General features: G+C 42.0%; 1 protein-coding gene across 11 annotated transcripts in view; it reads left to right on the forward strand.

Moving 5' to 3' along the window:
• The window catches only part of LOC119461441 (syntaxin-binding protein 5-like), a 53,972-nt gene extending 32,726 nt beyond the window's left edge, over positions 1-21,246 (forward strand). For 7 of the 11 annotated variants that reach the window (XM_037722746.2, XM_037722747.2, XM_049672645.1 and 4 more), the window contains 10 exons: positions 4,407-4,557; positions 8,713-8,781; positions 11,414-11,530; positions 13,893-14,009; positions 14,531-14,863; positions 16,028-16,136; positions 16,400-16,495; positions 16,905-17,029; positions 17,284-17,408; positions 18,357-21,246. In XM_037722746.2, coding sequence (XP_037578674.1) covers positions 4,407-4,557; positions 8,713-8,781; positions 11,414-11,530; positions 13,893-14,009; positions 14,531-14,863; positions 16,028-16,136; positions 16,400-16,495; positions 16,905-17,029; positions 17,284-17,408; positions 18,357-18,494 — 1,380 coding nt within the window. In that variant the 3' untranslated portion in view covers positions 18,495-21,246. Of the gene's footprint in view, positions 1-3,808; positions 3,819-4,406; positions 4,558-8,712; positions 8,782-11,413; positions 11,531-13,892; positions 14,010-14,530; positions 14,864-16,027; positions 16,137-16,399; positions 16,496-16,904; positions 17,030-17,283; positions 17,409-18,356 lie in introns of all 11 variants that reach the window. The other 4 variants (XM_037722750.2, XM_049672643.1, XM_037722751.2 and 1 more) reach the window with 3 other exon arrangements.
• The last annotated feature ends 609 nt before the right edge of the window (positions 21,247-21,855 follow it).

Here is a 21,855-nt window from a genome sequence, read left to right on the forward strand (position 1 = left end):
TCCAGTGTGTTTAAGAATTGCCTAAAGTTGTTGCTGAAACACCTTGTATGCAACTGCAGTGTGCGCTGAATGTTTTTCTGCATGCTGTCGCTGCTGTGTGTTGTGCATCTTTCACAACCTACAAGCTGGCTTTCCTACACAGTGGGGCTGTAAACAGCACATGAGCAATGACTAAGCATTCGTGAAATGGTGCATGGACATTTCATGTCAATAAATAGTCTGTGGAGCGTGTACGTTATTACCAAATGCGTCATGCACTGTGTGAAAAAAGCTGGTATTTGTGGTGCCAAGTGGGATGAAATTCTAGCTTATTGCATAGCTTGCACCATATTTTTGTGCAGGGATGCGCCGTCTTGGACTGTGCTTTTTGTAATACAGCAGTAGCTGTTACGTGCTCTTCCCAGTGCTTGGTTTCTTTTGGAAACTTTTCTCTCGAGAAGGGGACCAATACATGACAAAATAAGTTTGTGATGTTAGAGTATTGGTAAAAATTTAGAAACAAAAGCTTACCATTCCTTTTAAGTCCACCACTTCGCACAAAATTTTCAGTTGCTCTTGCTTAAAGCATTTTGTCATTTGGCTGGCGTGTATGTCAGCTCAAGGACATCTTCCCGTTGCAGGACAATAAGCAGCGCTGCTGTGTTACATTTGCACTGCGTGAAGAAGCTGGCTTGCTATGGTGTGTGGAAGGTGCCTGCTGTTTGATTACACTGGCTTTTTATGGTTTCTCACGAGCTCTATATAGCACACGCTCAAGCTTTCTTAGAAAAAGCTAAAAGCTCTGTCACAAAGCTGTGCTGCATAATTGTGGTTCTTAATGTATGTGACATTCGTTCGTAAGACAGCTTATATACTTGGCAGGAATTTCCAGTGGAACAAGAAATGAAAGTATGGCTGCTTCGCTCTTGCTTTAAGCTCTGTGTTAAGTTGTATCAGTGTTTTATTTTTTTCACTTGTGCACTGCGGGCATATCAATTATATTTTGTGTGCTAACTGGTGAGGATTAATTCATGCTCTTTATTCCACTGGACATTCCTTAAGGAGACCCTGATGTGGCTTCAGGTGAATGACAAGTATGCTCAATCGAAAAGCTTCTTTTATTTTTTAATAAATATATTAAGGAGATTATGGCACCTCATAGAGGCGCCGGCCAGTGTTTGTGGTCATTATGGTAATGACAGTTAATGACACCACAAGAGCAGTCTTTGAAGTTGATTAAAAAGATACTGGTTTGGGTGAGTTACAATCGCAAATCTATGGCAGGCTTCAACACACAATTGCACAAACATGCAGGTATGAAAAAACTTGGAGCACTCGCTGCGTTTCGACTGACTTTATCACAAACATGCACAGATGCGTCACACACAATTGTGTGCATGTTTTTAAATAAATTAAATTGAAAGGAAGCACTCAGGTCTAGTTTTTTTCATTCTTACGTGCCTGTGTCATTTTGAGCTGGAAGGCTGCCATGGATTCAGAGTTGTACTGAAAGCTTTATAAGCCTTGCACTTCTTATACTGTTCAGTACTGAATTCAGTACCACATTGAGTGTGCTTGTTTAGCAACAGCTTTAGAAACTATATCAGGGTCCAGTGATAGGCCAGACTGTTGTCAAGCATGTATTAGTGGAGGTTCTGAAAGCAAAGCATGACATTCCGCCTCACGTGCCTCGGGAGCAGAAAAGCAACTTTAGTGAGCTGCGCTTGTGACAGCTGCACACATGACATGCTTTGAATGAATAATGAGAATGCCATTGCTGCCATGTCACGAGCTATTGCACGCAGAACCTCTGCTTAAACAAGTGCATGGCTTTTGGTGTTGTCCCTAATGTGTAAACTGTGGCCTTCTCCCTTGCTCCCACAACCTTTATTTTTGAATTCGGCTGTCCATAACAGTAATGTGCTTGCATGCAGTGCTGTAGCTACATGTGGCTTTTGCCCTGTTCTCCTTGGAGTTGCCATGGTTCAACAAATTACCATATTTGCACTAGTATAGCGTGAGTTCCTTTAAAGAATTTGACTGGTCTAAATGTTGCCCTCTCAGTACATTATGAAACTGTCCCAAGTAGAACTGAAAGCAAAACCTATGTAAGCCCTACTTGGGACAGGGCCAATGTAGGCTGCATGCGAGACCAATGCTGGCCCCTTGTCAAACCAATGTTTATCTTTTGATGGACGAATGTCTGTCCAGTATCGCTTAGTGCTTGCCTTGCATTGGTCTGGTGTAAGGCCTACGTAGCTTCCTGCAATACTTGGGATGCTACAAATTTAACATAAATCTTCTTTTCTTGATGCCCTTGGCTTGAAACACCATGCACCTAAGGTGGGAAAGAAGGCCAACCAATAACTGTGCTTGGTATATTGTTGAACTCTTTGCACATTTAGTGTGCACAGTGGTGCAAAAATGCAGTGGTGAGAACTTGGCAATGTTGGCCCAACTAAATTCCTGTATAGTGCTGCTAATGAGCAGTATGGAGGAGCGAAGCAAAACAGACTAATAGAATGAGTGAATAGCTTACGGTCACTTGCCTTTCAAGTACTTATGCTTGTGACTTCAGTTTTTCCAAGCTCATGGCTGTGTTGTCGAAGCATGGGTCACATACGTTGTTTGAATATGTTGTAACTGCAGTTATGTATTTGCTTAGTGCTGAAGCAATAAAGTCAGTGCCCATGTTAAGATTATGGCCGTGCTATACATGTGCAAATATGCAACTTTTTTGGACCTGAGCATTGACATGTTGAGGTACAACTGTTGTTCTGTGAATAGGGATAAAGCAACTCTCTGTTTGATAGGTAAACCAAGTGAAACACAAAACAAAATGGGCCGTTGCCTAAAGTTTTGCCTGTATGTATTGGAGCCCTGTTTTGCTAGGTGATTCAGAGAGACATGCAGCCACCAATGAAGTGTGGCTTTGGTGTTGCTCAAGGTAACCTCATTGCATTCATTGCATCTGGAAGGATGTGCATTTCTCAATTACAGAGGAAGTTGTGGCCAACTTGTTTAATGAAAAGGCAAGAAAAAGCCTCTGGCGCACTTTTTTAAAGCGTCACCTTATCTTATGCAGCCTTCCACTGTTCTCGTTAACGTGTGATGGTGAGGGTTATGGTGAGAGTTATGCTGAGATTGAACAGACCATGCAGTATATGTATGGTAAGCTGCTATTTATTGAAATCTTCAAGGCACATTTGAACTCAGTGTACAGCTTCAGTTATGTAAGAAAATAAACTAGGCCTTTGTAAATTCAAGTGCAGTGAAAGACCAACAAATTGTTATGCTTAAACAGCCTTTATTTATTCTTTAAAAAGTCATCACTCTTAAAATATTTAAGACATTTGTTCCAATACGAATAGCAGCTTGTAAAACGGTATTTATAGGCTCTGTGGAATCGAAGTAAAAATGTGGCACTGCTTCAATACTCCTCTTGAATACTTTTCTTTCTTTACAAACTGTTCTGCACAGCTTTCAGCTGCATAGGCCTTTGAGGCCTCGTATAAGAAAACCTTGTCGTTTTTAACCAAGCTTGTGCAAGTTACACTCACCGCTCTTTTCTATCCCTTGTGCTGTGACCCACAGTGAAGAGTTCACATGCGTTTGCATTGCCTTGCTGGCACCTGTTGCGTGCTCCGTGTGCCTCATTTTTTTTTCTCCTCTGCCCACTTCCCTCGCCATCACCTCATGCCCACTCATCTTTTGTCACGTCACCCTCACATCACCTTCACTACCACCACCACTACCACCACCACTACCACCACCACTGGTTCCTGACTGTCCCGTGCTAATTGTGCCCTCCTGTATTGGCTGGGAGCAGAGGTCTATAGGTAGGTGGCACCTGCTTTCAGAACCTTGAGAAAAAGACAGCGCTTGTGTGTTTGTATAAACGACGCATTAGGTGAAGCAGCAAAAGGTTTCAAAGGTGTAACAATGTGGCGTGTGAAGGTGGAAAGCATTCAAGACACAGATCTGATTTATGTTGGATGGGTTTCTCGCCCTCAAGAATTACGTTCTCAGGAATTACATTCTCACTGGTGTACCAATCCGGTTTGTTGTATGAGATAAGGAACAATCTAAGGCAGCACTGGTAATGCGGACAGCTGAATGGCTGGTGTGCAAATGAGATTGTTACTGTAATACAGTGCATGTGATCTAGCACCGGTGGACTTTGCAAAAAATCGATAAATCGGCACTGAAGGAAACTCCTCTCAGTATTGCATTCGGCATAGTAATCGTTTAAGCACCATCTTATGAACTCGTGCATTGCATCACATGAGTTGGAAATGTTACGTGTACCTTAATCTGTGTCTTGAAATGCTTGCCGTGCTTGACGTGCCCTGACAGACTGCAATGCCATCTTGGGGGATGGGCTGCTGTATTGCTGACTGTTGACATTTGTCCTCCTCCTTCCTCAGATTAACGGTCTTTGCAATAGTGGCACGGTTGCAGCCCAGCCAACTCACTCTAAGCGGCAAGCAGACTCCCGCCGCAATAAGTCACGCAAACTTCAGAAACTTCCCAACTTGGTTTCCACTGAGGAACCACCATGTTTCAACACTTTACCAGGTGGCTGAAGAGCTCGGCTTCTATCTTTTTTTTTACCCTCTCTCACTTTCTATCTGTGGCGCCTTCTTGGCGAAGTCTTTTATGTGGTGCAGGTTTGGTGCTTTGTGTGAGTGTGTAGATGCCTGCCTGTCTGTGTAACTGATTTGTTGTGCATACAGTGGGTGCGCTATGTGGTGGTAGTGCTGCAAAACTCATGGTCGCTTCTTTGTAGAGAGAGAAAAATGTTTATTAATAAAAAAAGTAATATAGAAATAGATGCACGGTATTGTGCAGCCTTGTGTAGTGATGGTTAGTGGTGCATCTTGTCAGCTGTATTAAAAACTGTACGAGGGTGGCTCATTTAATGCAAAGCAAGTTAAAAAAATAGAAGCAAAGCCTTCTGCATACCTGCCAAGTCTCCCGGATTTGGACCGTTTCTTCCGGTTGTACGGTTGACAGGGAAATCTCCCGGAAATTTCAGTTATGTCCTGTTTCTATCCGCATCCAGCGCTTCGTCAGGCCACATTGGCAGAAAGAATTCAACCCAATCCAATCCAGTTGGAAGTTCATCGTGCGAAAAATTGCTAAGAAAGTAGTAGGGAAACCCTATACATGCGCTATTTCGTTAACCGCAGAGCCACTCCTTACGCTGACGGGGTTGTTGGGTGCCCTAGTGGCCCTAGCCTCATTAAGCCAGCGAGCGAATGCCACGTTCTGCCACTAGCAACACTAGACTCTCCATCGTTCTCCTCAGCGTCAGCCACTCAGGCATTGCGTAGGCCCACAGTCAGTCATGGCTTTAAAAGCAAGGAGCGCTAGCGCAAAATTGTCTTCAACTATTTTAATGTAGTGCTCAGCCAAAGTGACGGTGGGTATTTTGTTGATACCACAGAGCAATGCAGAGTGCGAGCGGAAATTTAACATCGGGAAAAATATGAGCACGCAGTGCCGCTCGTCTATGTGTCGCTCGTCTAAGACACTGGGAAATGTCATCCTCGCAAAATGTGAAAGAAATGAAATTTCTTACAATCAAACATTATCTGAAGAATTTTTGAACACCCACTGTGGTTGCTTAGTGGCTTTGGCATTGCGCTGCTAAGCACGAGTTCGCAGGATCAAATCTCGGCCGCAGCGGCTGCATTTAGTTGGGGGTGAAATGCAAAAATGCCCGTGAGCTGTCCATCGGGTTAAAGAACCCCAGGTGGTTGAAATTAATCCGGAGTTCCCACTACGGTGTGCCTCATAATCAGATAGTGGTTGTAGAACATAACACCCGAGCATTTAATTAAATTTTAAAGAATTTTTGAAGACAGAATTAGCAACAACGAAATGCTTGCAAAAGCTTGCAAAAGTTCATGTGGTCATTTGTATATGTGTAAATAAAATTGTTAGGAAGTTCTCCTGTGAGTACTTGAAAATATAGACATCGAGGGGGGTGTAAAAGACTGACCCCTGCCCCCGGTCGGGAGATCTCCCGCATTTAGTGTGTCCGAACTTGGCAGGTATGCTTCTGTGTGGGTGAAACCAATCGTATGTTAGCAACCTCTTGAAGAAGCCTCCAGTATATTGTTTTTGTCTTGTCCTTATTAAAGGAGTAAATAGTACTGATTATTTATTTATTTATTCATTTATTTATTTCAACATTCTGCATCCTCGGATGGGCTATCACAAAAGTGGGGATACAAAGATTGCAAAGATGGACACAAGATGCAATGCAGAATGAATGGTTAACAATATGTAAGAGAAATTCAGAGCAGGTAATGAAGATCAAACATGACCAGGTAAAGTTTCCAGTCTTCTACAGTGCGTATAAAAAAATAAAGTTTATTTAAGCACCTCGGTGTGGTGATGAAAAGAAGATAAATTCAACTCATGATAGTATGTAGTGGGTGTAGGTCTAGCAGGTGTAGTGTAGTAGTTGCTGAGCACAGGAAATTATAGAGAGTTAGTAATCAGAGCACAAAAAAATTATTCGATGTGGCAACGGAAAGCAAGAGGGGCAAGCTAAAGATTGCAAAGATGGGAGCTACGTGAACAGTGCATGTTATGAAAATACTAGCAACCTTATACAGCCGAACTGGGATATATTGAATCTGAAGGGGATCGCAAGACAGTTCAATGTATAGGTAATTTGATATATAAAAAAAATGTTATACAAAAATTTTCAAGGAGCTTTTACTGCTATTCGTTATATACGCAATAATTTGTTATATGTGGGTTTGATATATCCGGGTTTGACTGTATTGACATTTTGGCCATAAAGTTAATAATTAGAGTTCATTTGTTAATCAGTACTAAAAACTCTAATCAGGACACTAAAGATACTGGAGGTTTGTCCAGGAGATATTGCACAACATACAGTTGGTTTCACCTGCACAAAAGCCTTCTCCATTTCTTGAAACTTGCTCCATGTTAGCTGGGACACCCAGTGTACACTGCATAACTAGCTTTTAACTGCCCAGAGTCGTTTCAAGTACTGGCTTGTGCACATGCCCACAAAGTAAGGTGTCTGGCTAGTAGGAACACCTTGTCTTAGTTGCTGCATTAAGAGACAAACAGATAATTTAATCTTGTTTCGGTCGTGAAATGGAAAAGAATATGCAAGATCAGTTGCCTAGCCGATATTTCTTTGTTACGCAGCAGTATTGCACTGTTTGCAAATCAGTTTTAATTTGTGCTTTTGTTCAAACTGAGTTGGTAAGGAAAATATAGTAGAATGCCTTTCATAATACCCTGTCCAGAAGATTTAGTATTTGTGCAAAGATATCTCTTTCCAGGTATAACTGCTTGGTTGCCTTGGCAGTGCTTTAGCACCATGCATAGGCTGTAGTTCTTTTCTTTTTTTGCAACAGCTTACGTGTTGAACTGACTTCTGGTAGCAGAGATTAGTTTGTGCATAGATTAGCCAAAATTCAATTGGCAGTCTGTGCCTGCTTGGCCTTTCTTTACATTTGATTCTTCTATAATAGTTCTGTTTAACATTGTCTAACTTAATATGCACCTGTCCAGCAGGAGGTTATGACTATTTTGAAATATAGTAGTACTATGTTCACTTGAAAAGTAATATTGACTTTTTAGAGATGCTGATACCAAGAGCTTTTGTTTATAAGTCTGAGCATGTTAGTGGTTTCCCGTTTATACCCCACAGGGCTAGGTTGCATTGCCGGTTTTAATGTATCCTAAAGAACAGATAGCAGTTTGATTGCTATGAAGGTTTTATGTGTTGAGATGGCCATATTTGTTGCTTTAAATGTGCACCTGAAAGCAGAAGTTAAAATACCTTAAAGCTTGTGCTTCGCACCTAAAATGTTTATGTCGTACCTACTTTTGAGACCTGAGCTGCGCATACGTGTGTGTGTGATCCTGTCTTGAGGCGTCCATGGCAAGGTAATTGTGTAGATGTGTGAAGTCTTAGCGACAGGTCAAGAATGCAGGAGAGGCGGCCCCACACAAGTGTGCTGTGCGGATTGTATGGTGTGAAGTGAAACACGACGTATCGGCACGGCTTCAAAACGTGAGTTTTAGCTTGAAGATGAGGCGTTGCCCAAGTTCTGCCATGATCCGCAGCAGAAGTGGGATGGGGAAGGAAACTTGTAGCACAAATGCACGAGTTTCAAACAGTGGTATAGTGATATGGAAAGGTTTGAAAAGGGCAGAATGGTGTAGAGCTGTGCTAGTCAGCTAGTATCTGACATGGTCTGATGTCTGAAGAACCTGTTTGCTTACCCTTCACTTCTATAGAACATGAATCGCGATGTGTGTCTTGCAGCCGAAAAGATTTACCATTGAAGGCCGAGTTAATAATTCCGAAGACATGGGTATTGTTTTGACTTTACAAACAGGCAACACACCTCCCTCGTTTCCTTTAAAGTGAGATGGTTATTGCCAACAAATTGCATAAGGAGTGTAGATGGGGATGGCATTGAAGATAAAAGGCGAGGGAGAATCAGATGAGGTAGTTCGTCGGCACATGTACAAGTGTTCCTTTCAAAAGGAGCTTTCCACTGCATTCTTGACCTGTCGTTGTTTATGGTTTTGCCCCATTTAGCTTTGCTATGGAGCATACATTACACAGTTACCCTTGCCTTCTCAGTTGTGTGAACTTGTGTATTAATGAAACCAGTGTGTAACGTGGCTCTTGTGAGGGGCTGCTCGTAAGTGTTGCTTTTTTGTTAGGAAATCCTCAAACACCTAGAAATGAGCGGCAAGGTCTGAAGTCTCCCAGTGTCGCTTATCAGCGAGATGGTACGCCCCACTTGTTCTTGGTGCTGGGTATGGCCAGGCTTTTGGTGTGCTGCTTTCTCTATGTCACCACCACCTACCCCCCACGGCTGCGCTGACCCGTAGTGCAGCGTTGCATTTTGGCCCTCCAGCTGTGAATGTTTTGTCTTGCATGGGCTATCAGTGCGTAATGGTCGTGCAAAGTGTATCCCAAAGGAGTACTGACATGGCATTTTCGACTTGTCACTTTTTTTTTGGTTAAGTGAAGGCCCAAATGAACTGCTAAACCCTTTTAACCCTAGAAAACTTACTGATTTGTGCCAGAACTACATGTCAGCAAATTTTGCTTTGTGTCATAATGTCATGAAAATGATGATAACGCCAGATCCGATATTTCAAGGCAAACTTGTATATCGCATTAAAATATCTTACAAGTACTTTACAAGCTTTATACCTGCTAAGTGTCAGCCTCTTACGCACAAGGAGCATCCGGTAGAGTTTTGACAACTTCGAGAATATGTGTCGGTGCTCCTTTCTAACGTGGGGCTTGTGCTGTGCAGCAGTTCGTCATTTTCATTGCCGCGCATTTGTTTGACTGCCTCTGATGTAATTTCTGATGTGCTTCAGCTTTGGTGCTTCTGGCACATGTTAGTGTGTTAGTGCTGTAAATTAAATAAGTGAACTGCTACACGACGCAACTTCGAAATTCATCATTTCCCCCTTTTCTTTGCATTGCATGTTGTCATCATTGAGTTGAGCTATCAAAAATTTGAGAAGATCTTAGATTGCGCTTTAGCTTTGACATTCATCTGACTTTAAAAAAATGGCCAGATGAATGCAAGTATTCTAGGGGTTCATGTACACTCCATTGCCGAAGTAAATGTGTCTTTGTTCGCAGTTTCTTTTTGTAGAATTAGGACTAATCACAAGTGCACATCTAGTGGCAGCTACTTTGGCTCTATGCAAGATTTTCTGTTTTGTTACGCAAGTACTTAAGCTCATCTATACTCAACCAGTGGTCCCGCATAGACCTTTCAAGTGCATTTGAAGCAGCTGCAAAGTATTCCAGGCTGTCAATTACTTTTTATGTTGTTGTTCAGGCAGAATGTTTGCTACCATAAAGAAGTGTTCAGTCTTGAAATGCTGTCAAAGACCTGCATCATAAAAAAGAGAGGGGAAAAAAAAGAAGCCTTCATTCACATCATCAGTGTGTTAGATGCAGTCCCTCAATGAACATACCAGCACTGCATGTGTCATGTAACACGCACTCCCTGTTGATATCTAGTGTAGCAGTAGACGGCTGAGTATATTTATTGTTCGAGCTGCAATAAGTTTGTTGGAGCTTTTGATGTTAGGTCAGTAAATGGAGCTTTTGTGATGCTACGCATGTATTGTGCAGCGGCTGCTGGCCTTTGCCTATGTGAGCTATGTGTGTTCATCATGAATTTTGCTGGGTACATTGTGGAGTTTTATTAGAGCGAAATTCTACTCGCACTAGTGTTTATAATGTGAGTTCTCTTGGTAGCCTGAAAGATAAGTTAAAGGAAGCCTACTGAGTATAACTGCTACTACAATGTTCAAGAATTGGAACAAGGCAGGACTTCCAAGTGCTTGTATCAGTGTAATGTCTCTAGCCAGTGCATCAAAAGCGTAAAAATATTACAGGAAATGTGTGCAAAAGGTGTGAGCTAGCCTGAGTGAGAGGTTGTCATCCAGCCATGTGCCATAACAGTTGCGACACTGCAAAGTATTCTACATCTATGTTTAAACCTCCAAGTGCAAAATAAAAAAGGATGCAGATGGACAGAATGGACTTATGTTACAGCACTAAAACTTTGTCTTCTATATTTGTCCATGTTAACTCTTTAAAGTTTGGTATGTTTAAACATGTCTTGCATCAACAAGGTGAAACTCAACACTTATTACATTCTACATGTAGTTCTTAAAGTGCAACAGACAAGTTTCTGTGCATTATGCCGTACATTTTCGAACTGCTCATGCTAAGTTTGCACTTATTGGGGCTTATCTTGTCCCCAAACCATAATCATTATCTATCTTGTGTGCCTTTCCTTTCTTTAATGCTGTTCCCCTGGTAGTATTTCCAGGTCACAAACAGCACGTGTGTTATAAGCGTGACAGCATTCTTGATGGGAAAGTAGCAAACGCAGTGTTTTCAAGAAAGGAGAGCGCGATCAAGACACATAACGATTATTGTTTGCGGACATGATATGCCACAAAGGCTATAAACTTTTTTTAGAGCGCTATGCTTCTTGAACATCTGGGCACATTCTATTATTATGCTATGAGCTTGGCTGCATCCACGTTACACCATAATTATACCGTTAGATGACTCCCTGATTTAAGGTTTGCCAGCACCTTTTGCATACGTTAGTTGTTTGGTGAATGATTTGTCCTTTTGGAGGAGACAAACTGCCGTTTGGGCATAAGCTAGCTTTTCTAGTCAGGATGTGTAGCTGCTGTTGGATGTAGCCACTGTATGTAGGTGCAGCATGGTATTCTCACGTATCAGAAACCAAGTGCATGTGGTAGGAAAGATTAGATGCACACCTCTCCCTGTAGAGCCACGATGCCAGCGTAGCAGACTTTTTGTCGGTTTATTATGGAGCGTCTGATTACTGTGCAATGTCTGTTTCAGACAAGCTGGACAGCTCTTTCTCACGGTCGCGAAGCTCAAGCATGTCAAGTTTAGAAAATATTAGTTCTGAAGCAATCCTTTGTCTTAGCTTTGCCGAAGCCTTCTGTCGAAAAAGTGGTGAGTTGGAGACGTCTTCTTTTGCTGTAAATTTAACAAAAGTAGTGGGGTGTCAAATTACGTATGTATGTCAAGTTTCTTTGTTTGTCTTTAGATACATGTAGGTATAGAATTCTTCCTGTTTTATCCTCAAGACACAGTGAAATTTTAAATATCCAAAGAAAAATGAGGAAATTGGTTAAAACTGGAATGCATTGGCTTTATTTTTTAACATTTTTTGGCTTCATGCATTACCTTCTAATGAGTGTTATGCAGCTCCTTCAATGTAGCTGCTGTCCATGACCATGTGAAAAAGTAGTGGACTGCCCAAAATTTGTTCTTTTGAAGAGGGCAGTGGTAGGCTGGGGGGGGGGGGGGTGTAAATGTATACCACACATAGAAAGCATAATTATTTTAAAGGTAGCTACATCTATGGGCATCTTGCAGACGTGTGGCTTTTATGAACGTACCCCTCCACCTTCTGCTAGTAATAGTAAGCTCATTTTTCCTAATGGTAATGCTAGCTTGGCAGTGTAGTCAGTGCGTGCATGCACAATTTGTGCACCTTATAGCATAAAAAGTGCAGACGTGGCTCTTGTGTGAGAAAGCTGTCTGCAAAATGACAAACACCACCATGTGCATTTCACATTTTATATTCACCTGAGTGACTACTGGTGCTACCAAAGGTTGGGAAGATGGGCACTGCAGAAAAATGTTCTTGCAGATTTATTGCACATGTCAATGCTACTTCTTGCTGTACAAATCTAGGTCCACCTCTGAATGCCACTGTGGTTCAACATTTTGTCATCATAAAACTAAAGCCCCCTATTGATTGCTTTCTTCTGGTACAGTGACAAGGAGATATTTGCTGCAAGATACTGTCATCTGCTCTTCTTGTCATCGTGTGCACCTACATTTGTGAAGGCTTTTGCACTCTTGACACGCATTTATAACTGCTTAAACCATGCAAGAAACAGTGTTGCTGCATGCAGTTGAGACTGCCCTTAGACTGAAAAGATTTTGCTTTCATTTGATGGCTCCAACTTAAACAGCTCATTGTTTTTTTTTGAGAGCCTTATGTCAAAGTATGGTGCATGTATCATGGGGCTTATGTTGTGTGCATCATCAGCATAAGTGGTAACACAAATATGAAAATTTAAATAAAAGCAGATTGCATGAGATTACATGATTGAGCATTGCTGCTTCTCTACATTTGTTGTTGCTAAACATTTATGGACCCTTAATTACAATTGGGGTAGAGGGTAAATCATACGAGCATCACATATGCTGTGAACATAGAAAAAGAAACATGGTGTCACGTGTTGTTGTCATTCACTTGCATTTCATTTTATGTTGATAGTAAGTTGTTCTCCTGTCTTGTGGAATAGTGCACGTAGGTCAGGTGGGTAGATCTGCCACTGGTCACTTTAAAGAAAACAGACCTACAAATGCATAGGCTAACATGAATATTGTTAAGCCATTGTATTTCTTTGTTATGGCCTTGCACCAGGGTTTATCACAGTGAACCATTCCTCAAAAACACAAAAATCATTCTTAGTCTTAAATATATGTATACGTATATGTAGGACACACAACTCATGTAGCGTACGCAAGAGTCTTTGTAATCTTTTATTTCAGTCTTTTCTCCTCCTATTGTTTCAGCATTAGCTGTGGTGAGTTCTTTCAGGTCTGGTCATATGTCCATTGAACTTGCACCACAACATGTGCTACCTTACACAACCTCCTTAGTTGCTTCGAGTAACTCTGTGGAGGTTGTCTAAGCACTTTGGTAACACTCGTAGCAGTTGTGAAGCACTAAAAATAGCGATAAATAATTCTACTGCCTAGTGTAGCCTAGTGTAGTGTAGCCTAGTGTAGCCACTTAAAGCTAGTGTAGCCACTACCACAAATCTGGGTTCTATGATATTGTAGCTAGTACTACTGTCATTGCAAAAGTGAACTCAAAGGGGCGCTAATGGGCGACTCCAAGGTATTCGAACTCAAAGGCAACTTCGGTGCTGCCATTTTAACAGAAGCAGCTGCTTTCCCTCGAGGCTTCCAGTAGTGCGGAAGGTTACCACAGCAGCACACCTTAAAAACAAGTTGTTGCAAAAGTCAAGTCATGAAACAGCTGCCGCTCTAAACAGTAGCACTGAGGTTCTGCTTCCATGTCCTGTTGTAATTTTTTTTTTTTTTTCGCTGACAATAACTGCTTTTGGTGTTTTCATGGCGCAACACACCAGAATACGTGGGCATTTGGAAATTAAATAAGCAGTAAAATACGTCCCCAAGTTTTTCCTCTTGAAATACTACATACTATTGGAAAATGTGATACATGAGCCAGTTTTGTGACCCAATGATGCACTTTGTCCACTCCACACAGACACATCAACATGCCCTAGTCTTTGGGTTGGCACTCACCTTGGATCTGTGCTCGCCGTTTCCCTTAGTGTGCCCACGGAATCAAGGCACACGCAACCTGTCATTGCCTCTCCAAGTGGTAAGTTGCATTGGGACTGAACTCATCACTTAATGCCAATGTGCTGTCAACCTAAGGTGCCTTTCAATAAAGAAGACCCAATTAATTAGCTCAAGCATATATGGTGCATTTCTTTTTTTTTTACTTTTGTTGCTATTTTCCAGTATGTAATTGCTGTGTCTCTTTATTCCTATAAACTTGTTTCCAGGAGTGCATTGAAGCATAAACATTTGAATGCTTTTGTTTTTTTAGGGGCTCCAGGATTGACTAGCAGACCATTAAACTTGTGGGACAACTTGCTGATTGTACTGAACTTTGATCAGTGTCACTACTCATGGCTGTGGGTACCACAACAGGTTGGAAACATGTTCTGGAAACATGGAAACATGCTTTGACGTTTGCAGTGACACCACAGGGGCTGTGGTTAAGGAACAGTGTCAAAACATGAAGATTGTCCTTCACACCTGTAGTTTGTGACATTTTGCACCAAGGAAATGGAAATGAAACTAAAAAAGGATACCTCTCTGTTATTTTGTGTGCAGGGAGCATATTCCGGTTGAAAGGCCCGATCCTGTCCATCTCCTTTCTGGACAGCAGTGGTGTGCTGATGCTTCCACTAAGTGAACAGTGGAAGGACAGACCAGACTCGCGGGAGCGGGACGAGCGGCGGTTGCGCAGTATGCCTTCAAAAGGCGCCCGCATCTCACCTACAACATCCCAGTCGCTGGAGCCCCGGGACACCCAGTTTGTGGTAATGGCCTCGGAGAAGCAGGCGCGCATTGTTGCCCTGCCCTCCCAGACGTGCCTGTACAAGGCGACCCTCACAGAGACCTCCTTCGTTGTATGTGCTGAGGTGCTCTCCATCAAGAGCATCGGTAAGTGCATTGAGATGCATCTTGCGATAAAGAAACTCGTGGCAGTTTTTGGCACACACTGTAATGTGGTAAAGTGATATAAAAGCACTATGGAAATGTGGTGTTTTATTTAATTTCTTCATATTCTTAAAGATGTGCATTTCAGAAAGGCTACTATGCTGAATGTGCCTAAACTGACTTGGATGTATGGAAATTGAAAGGGCGAAATGTCATAAACTTTAGAATAGGAAGAAGCTGCAAATAAAATTCCTAAGGGTTTCCTTTCTTAACTTTACTCCTTCAAGAGGCTTTCCTTTGTAGAATTTTCCCTTTTGCAGAAATTTCTCTATCTTGTGGATTTCTGCAGAACTGATGTGGCCATGTCTGGAAATTGAGATTGCATGTTCCACAATGCATGCTGCTGATATTTGCAGCAGTTGCAGGATGTAGGGGGACCATTATTGCTCACTTCTTGGGCATTCAAGTAACACTGAGTGATATGCATGTTCTTGGTGCTCATGAATGTAGGGTAGGAGAGCATTCCATGTGCAGTTGCCGAGCTGACTGAATGAAGGGAAGAAAAAACTTTAAGTAGACTCGCTTAAGATGAAATTGAAATCTGTTGAGCTGATTTCACTGATAAGTTGTAAAGCTGGGCAACCTTTGATTGTTTTTGCCTTGTTTCTTATAAAAACACTGCCCTTCATAAATTCCCTAAGAGATGGACAGATTCCCACCGACTCCTCATGTTCTTAAAGTAAAGTGAATCTCCTGCAATATCTGGCACGTGTACTGAAATTTTAAGTGTGACTTGTGCAGCACATAGCTTCAAAACCTTTCATGTAAGCCTAGTAACTGTCGTACCAGTAAGCATGTCCTGAACATCTAGGCATGCAATGTTTGTGCTTTATAGTATACAGTTGAACCCGGATATATTGAACCCACATATAACGAACAGCTGTAAAATCTCCTTCGAAAGTATTTGTATAAGATCTGTATTTCATATATCGAATTACCTATATATCGAACTTTCTTGTGATCCCCTTCATATTCGATATATGCGGGTTTGACTGTATACTACTATCATCTGTGCATTGGATGCGAGCTGTAAAACTTTTGCAAGAATTATTATTCAAGTTTTCACCTGCCATAACATCATGTTCTCGCCTGCTTTCTCGTTTACAGATACTGCATGTTTGGTGTGTTACATTGCAAACGGCAACATTGTTGTGTACAGCCTTCCTAGCCTTAAGCCACTTTACGAGACAGACTTCCTGCCACTTGTTGACATGAGGTACGTGCTTTTGGAAAGTTTTGTTGGTCTTGCATGTTTCACCATTGGTTAAGTTAAAGTCCAGTTCCAATTATCATTGGCAGCAGTGGGCAATGCTCATTTTACATGGGTTCATCAGATCAGTTTTTTTCTGTTATTCTTTATTTGTGCTCCTGTAGCTGGATAAAATGTTAAAAAATCCCATTGCTTGAAGGTCTACATTGTACATGTTTTCAGTCATGTCATGGCCGTTGCCTATAAAGTGGCTTTCACATTGTTTGCAGAATTGCAAGGACCTTTTGCTTTAGCAAGAATGGGCACGGAATGTTCTTACGCTCCCCATCAGAGTTACAGAAGTTCACCATTTCTTCTGATTTCTGGTGAGCTTTTCTCCATCATCGAATGTGCCTCTGTGGAGTAGTGAATGTAAACAGTGTGCACTCGGGCAAACACCAAATTGCAGCACTTTTAACAATTATTTTGCCTTTCTGTGCAAAGTACAGATTCTACAATCTGCACATCCAACTTGAGATCATAGTGTTTTTTCAACATGGGTACTCGCAGCCATTGCTTCTTCTGTGCAGTGAAACGGCTGTACGTCGAAATATGCTATTTGCGTGTGGTTGTTAAAAAGTTAAATGATTCCGAATAAGTTATAGTAGTTAACTTGAAATAGACCTGTATTTTATGCACATAAAGCCCTTCACTATTTAAAAGAGTTCCATGCCTTCTTTTTTAATTGTTCTTGTGTGGTAAAAAAAATTTTATTGGTGTGTGTTTGTTTTGCAGTGCCAACCTGCAGGAAATGCTTGGTACCATATTCTTAAACAAAGACATGCCAGAAGCGCCGAAGCAAAGCTTTTTCAAAGGTCTTTTTGGAGGTGGACCAAGTGTACTGGACCGAGAGGAACTCTGTGAGTGTGCAAGTTAGCAATGCAGTGCCAGCTTCTTGCTTTTTCTGTGTGCGCTCTCTCTGAAATTCGGTATGTGTTCACCTAACTGAGTGAATCGATTTATAAGAAGAGCCTTTATCAGGCTATATGCCTTTAGCTCTTGTTTCGCTTTCTTTTGTGTTTGGAAAGAAAGATTAAACTTCTCCTTAAAAAAAAATGCTATTTGCAAGCATTATTTTCTAATACCTTACGTTCATAATCTGACTGTGGTGCAGTTGGCGAGGCCAGTGGCAAGCCATCAAAGACTGTTGCTCGCCACATTCCTGGAAGTACTGGCAACATGGAAGCTATGAAGGCACAGGCAGGCACACTGGCTGGAGAAGTGATGAAGGCTAGGCAGGTGAGTTTGTAAGACATTTTGCTTCATATCCCATTTGTCAAGTTTCAAATAATTACACCCGGTACTTTCAGTGTTGCACATCTTAAGGCCATATGCACCGTCTTAGGCTCATGGTCATGTGAACGAAGCGTTAGAACATCTATGAGCATTTCTGCAGTAATCTGCTGTGCGGGTGGTTGTCCTAAACATTCAACTTTTTTTTTGCTGAACAGATGATGTGCAGACTATCGTCACGCCCTTTGGCAGTCATACCTATTTCCCCCCTACAAAACTGTTAAATGTGTGGACAATAACTGTGCTCACCCTACAGAGCTTTTGAGTGGTTGGTACACAATACAAGCACTACTGCATAACTCAGACTCAACTAAGTGTTCTGAGAACATTTGAAGGGCTGTATTTATATTTGTTTCTGCCTGTCACTGGTGCTGTAGCAGTGAAACTCAGGCTTTATGCTGAGATCCTGGGTTTCTTTATCAGTGTTTAAATATCGATTTTTAACTGCTAACACTTAGCAAATGCTTCTCTTTTAGGTCAGAATTTGTCAGTAATTGTTTAGGAGGCTGTTGACATATGAACAAAGCCGTCTGAAATTTTGTAATGAAAAAGCCAGGAAATGTGGTTGTTGTAATTCTATATCATTATGTTCAGGATGGTGTTGTGCACCTTTAATACGCATCATAATAGATGATATCCATTGTTAGAAATGGGCTACACTGTACTATATTTGCAGTACCATAGCAGGTCTGAAGGTGAAAACTGTCCAAAATTAAGTGACGGCCAAGTATAGTTGCACATTATATTTAGGTGATATAGCTGGCACAAAAGATTGTAGATTATGTGGGCTGTAAATCACCCACCGGGGTGGGGCCTGTGCTTGAGTGTGAACGCTTGCTGCTTGTTTTTCGTTGCCTGATATATCTCTGAACTTGCTCTGCTGTTGCTTTCCAGGGGCTGGTGGAACGTGGTGAGGCCCTCTCACAGCTTGAAGAGCGCACCGCTCGCATGATGACTGAGGCTGAGAGTTATGCCAACACTACGCACCAGCTCATGAACAAGTACAAGGATAAAAAGTGGTACCAGTTTTAAAGGGGGGAAAAGGAGGAGGAGGTCTGCGAACCCCCTCCCTCTCACTCGCTCTCTCGGTGTGTGCCTCCACTCTGTGATTTCACAACAGGGTGACAAACGCCAGCTTGATTCGCTGACGCTTTCGACGCATCTCTCAGAACGGGGAGAATGCATCACCCAATGATTCGGACGGTGATAGCAGGAGCAGTCTGTGCACAGCCAAATCAATCTTGTCCTGTGCTCTCTTGAGGGGGCTTTGCTGGCTTGGACCCGCTTGCTGTTTTTACTGAAGTGGCTCAAAACAGTACTGAATCGTATAACAGCAGCAGGACAGATATAGTGCTATAGAAAGGGAGTTACCTTCACTGCATGCACTCTTTATATATTGCATACTCTCAAGTATTGCCTCTGTCATTGCCAACTGTTAAGAGTAAAAAAAGTATTGGCTGGCTTGGCAGAGTGTGAGAAGCTGTAGTCAGGCTTTCTAAGCAAACTTTGTGAGTAGTGGAGGGAATGCGCTAGAGGCTAAAGAGAAATGAGCTGAAATTCTGTGTGTATGATGCCAATAGCAATAGGCAGTCTTCGCCTGCTTTTTTACCGTCTGGATGCAACTCACACTGACACGTGGTTGGCTGGGAAACTTTTCTGTGCATGTGGGACACAAGTGCATGACTTGAAGATCTGCTCTCTTCAGATTTCTCAGTCACTGAGCAAATACCTCACAAATAAGGCACTGTTTTTCATTCCCTTTAGCATCAGATGTGAGTGCTCCCTTATCTGCTGCTTCGTTACGAAAGGAAAGTTGGGAAATGTAAAGTTGGGGAAAGAAAGCAGCGGGACAAAGTTTTCAGAAGCGCATGTAGTTACTAAACAGCAAATCAAAAAGTGTATATGCACTGTTTCTATAGCGAGCGAGATCAAAACTATGCTTGTCACGATTGTGTTGGCAACATTTTCTAGCCTTGACGACTGCAAGTGGTCTTACACAGCCTACACAACAAACGCTTATTGCTTTTCCTTCCTGGTGACTTGTGCATGACTCTGCAAAAAGGCATCGAGTCTCGTATAGCTGTGGAAAAAGCATTAGCTTTGGAAGCAAGAAGTGTATGTCCAAGCAGGGCATCACGGCAGCAGCTACCTTGATAGCGATCACCTTCTGTCGCAGCTGAGCTGTCATGTAGAAACTGTTTTTTTATGAATGGCTCGACTATAACTGGCTCTCGGTGGACGCTACAACGAAAGAAAAAAAAAATGTCTTCGTAGCCCATATTGCTGAAACATATAATATCCCTCACTATAAACTGCAATCCGTTATCAGACACTTCCCTTTATAGTTTTTTATGTATTCAGTGTCTGGACTACCATCCTGCACGGGAGTCCTTCATCAGCTCATTGACACTAAGCAACTGCTACGGCACATTGCACACTTCTCATCGGCTGAAGTAGGCATAAGGAACACCTATGCTGTTGCACGGTCTGTGCCATCATTGATAAAGCTTGTTTAAGAGTATACTTTGGAGAGTGGGAGTGTTGCATGTGTCGTGCCTTTTCCAAGTGTTTCTTTCCACACCTTACAGTTGGCGTCTAGCACTGTTTTCTTGTGGGAGATGCGTCGAAAGTTGGCGACTTCTGCGGTTTGCTACCCTGTAACGTACATTCCTCAGTAGGAAGGTCGTAACTTGATTCCACTGCTGTGTGTCCCGTTCCTTTACCTCTTTCTTGAAAAAATTAATTGCAAAGCATTTGTTCAGGTCTTATTTCTGCTTTTTTTATTCTTCTATCTTACCTAAGGGTTTTTTTCACGTGCCCAGAGCAAACGAAAAAAAAAAAAAGAAAAGCCGTAACGCGCACCACCAACCACCACACAGTCCCGCCATGCAGCAGAATCACCAGCACCACCACACCACCAACTGGATGTGTACGATGTGTATATATGTAGCATCAGAAATGTTGACTGTTTAAGTGGTTCCACACACTTTTTCTGTAGTGTTTTGCTGTTTCCTGTATTGTATTTCTTGGGGATCAGTGTTACGATGATGAAGTCAGTGAAGGCAAGGTGCAGGGGTCTAAAACACGACATGCCTTTTCTTCTCCTTTCTTTGTTTTCTTTTCCAACTTGATTTGATCGCTTGTGTTATTACTAAAAGTCTCCTGAGGTATTTTTCTAGAAGAGGCTTTGAAACCCATATATGCAATTTGCCAAGACACGTAGAGGCGCTCTTCACAGTTTTTCTTTTTCTGTTCTCATCTCCCGGTAGACTACAAATGCTGCAGCTATCTCTCTTTTGTTCTTTAGACCCTTGTCTTCACTGCGCAGATTATGAGCAAACAGTTCTTCCATGGAAAGGTGTGAACTCTTTTCAACCATTCTGCTCTTGAGTAGGCGTTTAGGGATTTTTGGAAGGTATAGGCACTCTCTCCAAGAAACGATAGTGTGCAATTTTCTGCTCTCGTGAGAGGGATGCAACTTAAGGTGAATAATATTGAAAAAATGTGCATCGATGATTCAATCGTATTAAGCGGTGGCAGTTTGTTTTCTGCACTTGTTTTTGTAGCGAGATTATGAAAAACTGTTTCTGTGATCAGCGGCATCAAGTACAATTGTAAATAAAGGATATGTACGAGTTGGCGCAATGCCATGCTTTGTCTGTTGCCGTTGTGTGTTAAGTATGAGGTTGATTCAATTTTTTCTTGTTTTGTTTTACTACACACTTGAGTTTTCTTGTACCCGGTTGTCATCCACTGGACAATTAAATGAATAGAAATGTTGCAACCTCTGCTCTGTCTGTGGTGTTTATTGCTGTTGTCTGCAGCTATTATGGAGCTCGGTATCACTTGAAGTCGTATTTTAAACAGAAGTGGCTCTTCACAGCACACTTTGTTTACCATGTCTGATGCAGTAATTATCCGTTGCATCCAGAATAAATTGGAAGTACACATTGTCTGCGACAACAGATAAAAAACTGGAATTTTTATCAGCTCAAGGAAGAGTGGTGAAATCTGTTGTCAATAGGGCAAAACTGACTCACCCTGTCCTCTCTGCAACAGGTGTTTTGCACACCCAAAACAGGACAATGCTGGACAGTACTGGATCTAAATATGGCTATCAAACAAAATGCACCCCATGGAATGCTACGTCTTGCTGAAATTTGAGTGCAAACATTAACTTTCAACAAGGGCTTTGTGCAAACATTGCTTCAGTGCCATGGTGCCATTAGTTCCACTTAAACAGTAGTGAACGCTGTCTTGAAGCAATGTTAACTGTGTGGCCAAAGGTGTGCAGTGGAAACTTTTGGTTTTGCAGGCCGCACATTTGCAGAGTGACATCACTGAGGTTTGACTGGCACTGTTGCACAATGGACATTTCTCGGTGACAATTTTC

This window comes from Dermacentor silvarum, chromosome 8 (genome assembly GCF_013339745.2).
Source record: "Dermacentor silvarum isolate Dsil-2018 chromosome 8, BIME_Dsil_1.4, whole genome shotgun sequence".
Lineage (NCBI taxonomy): Eukaryota > Metazoa > Arthropoda > Arachnida > Ixodida > Ixodidae > Dermacentor > Dermacentor silvarum.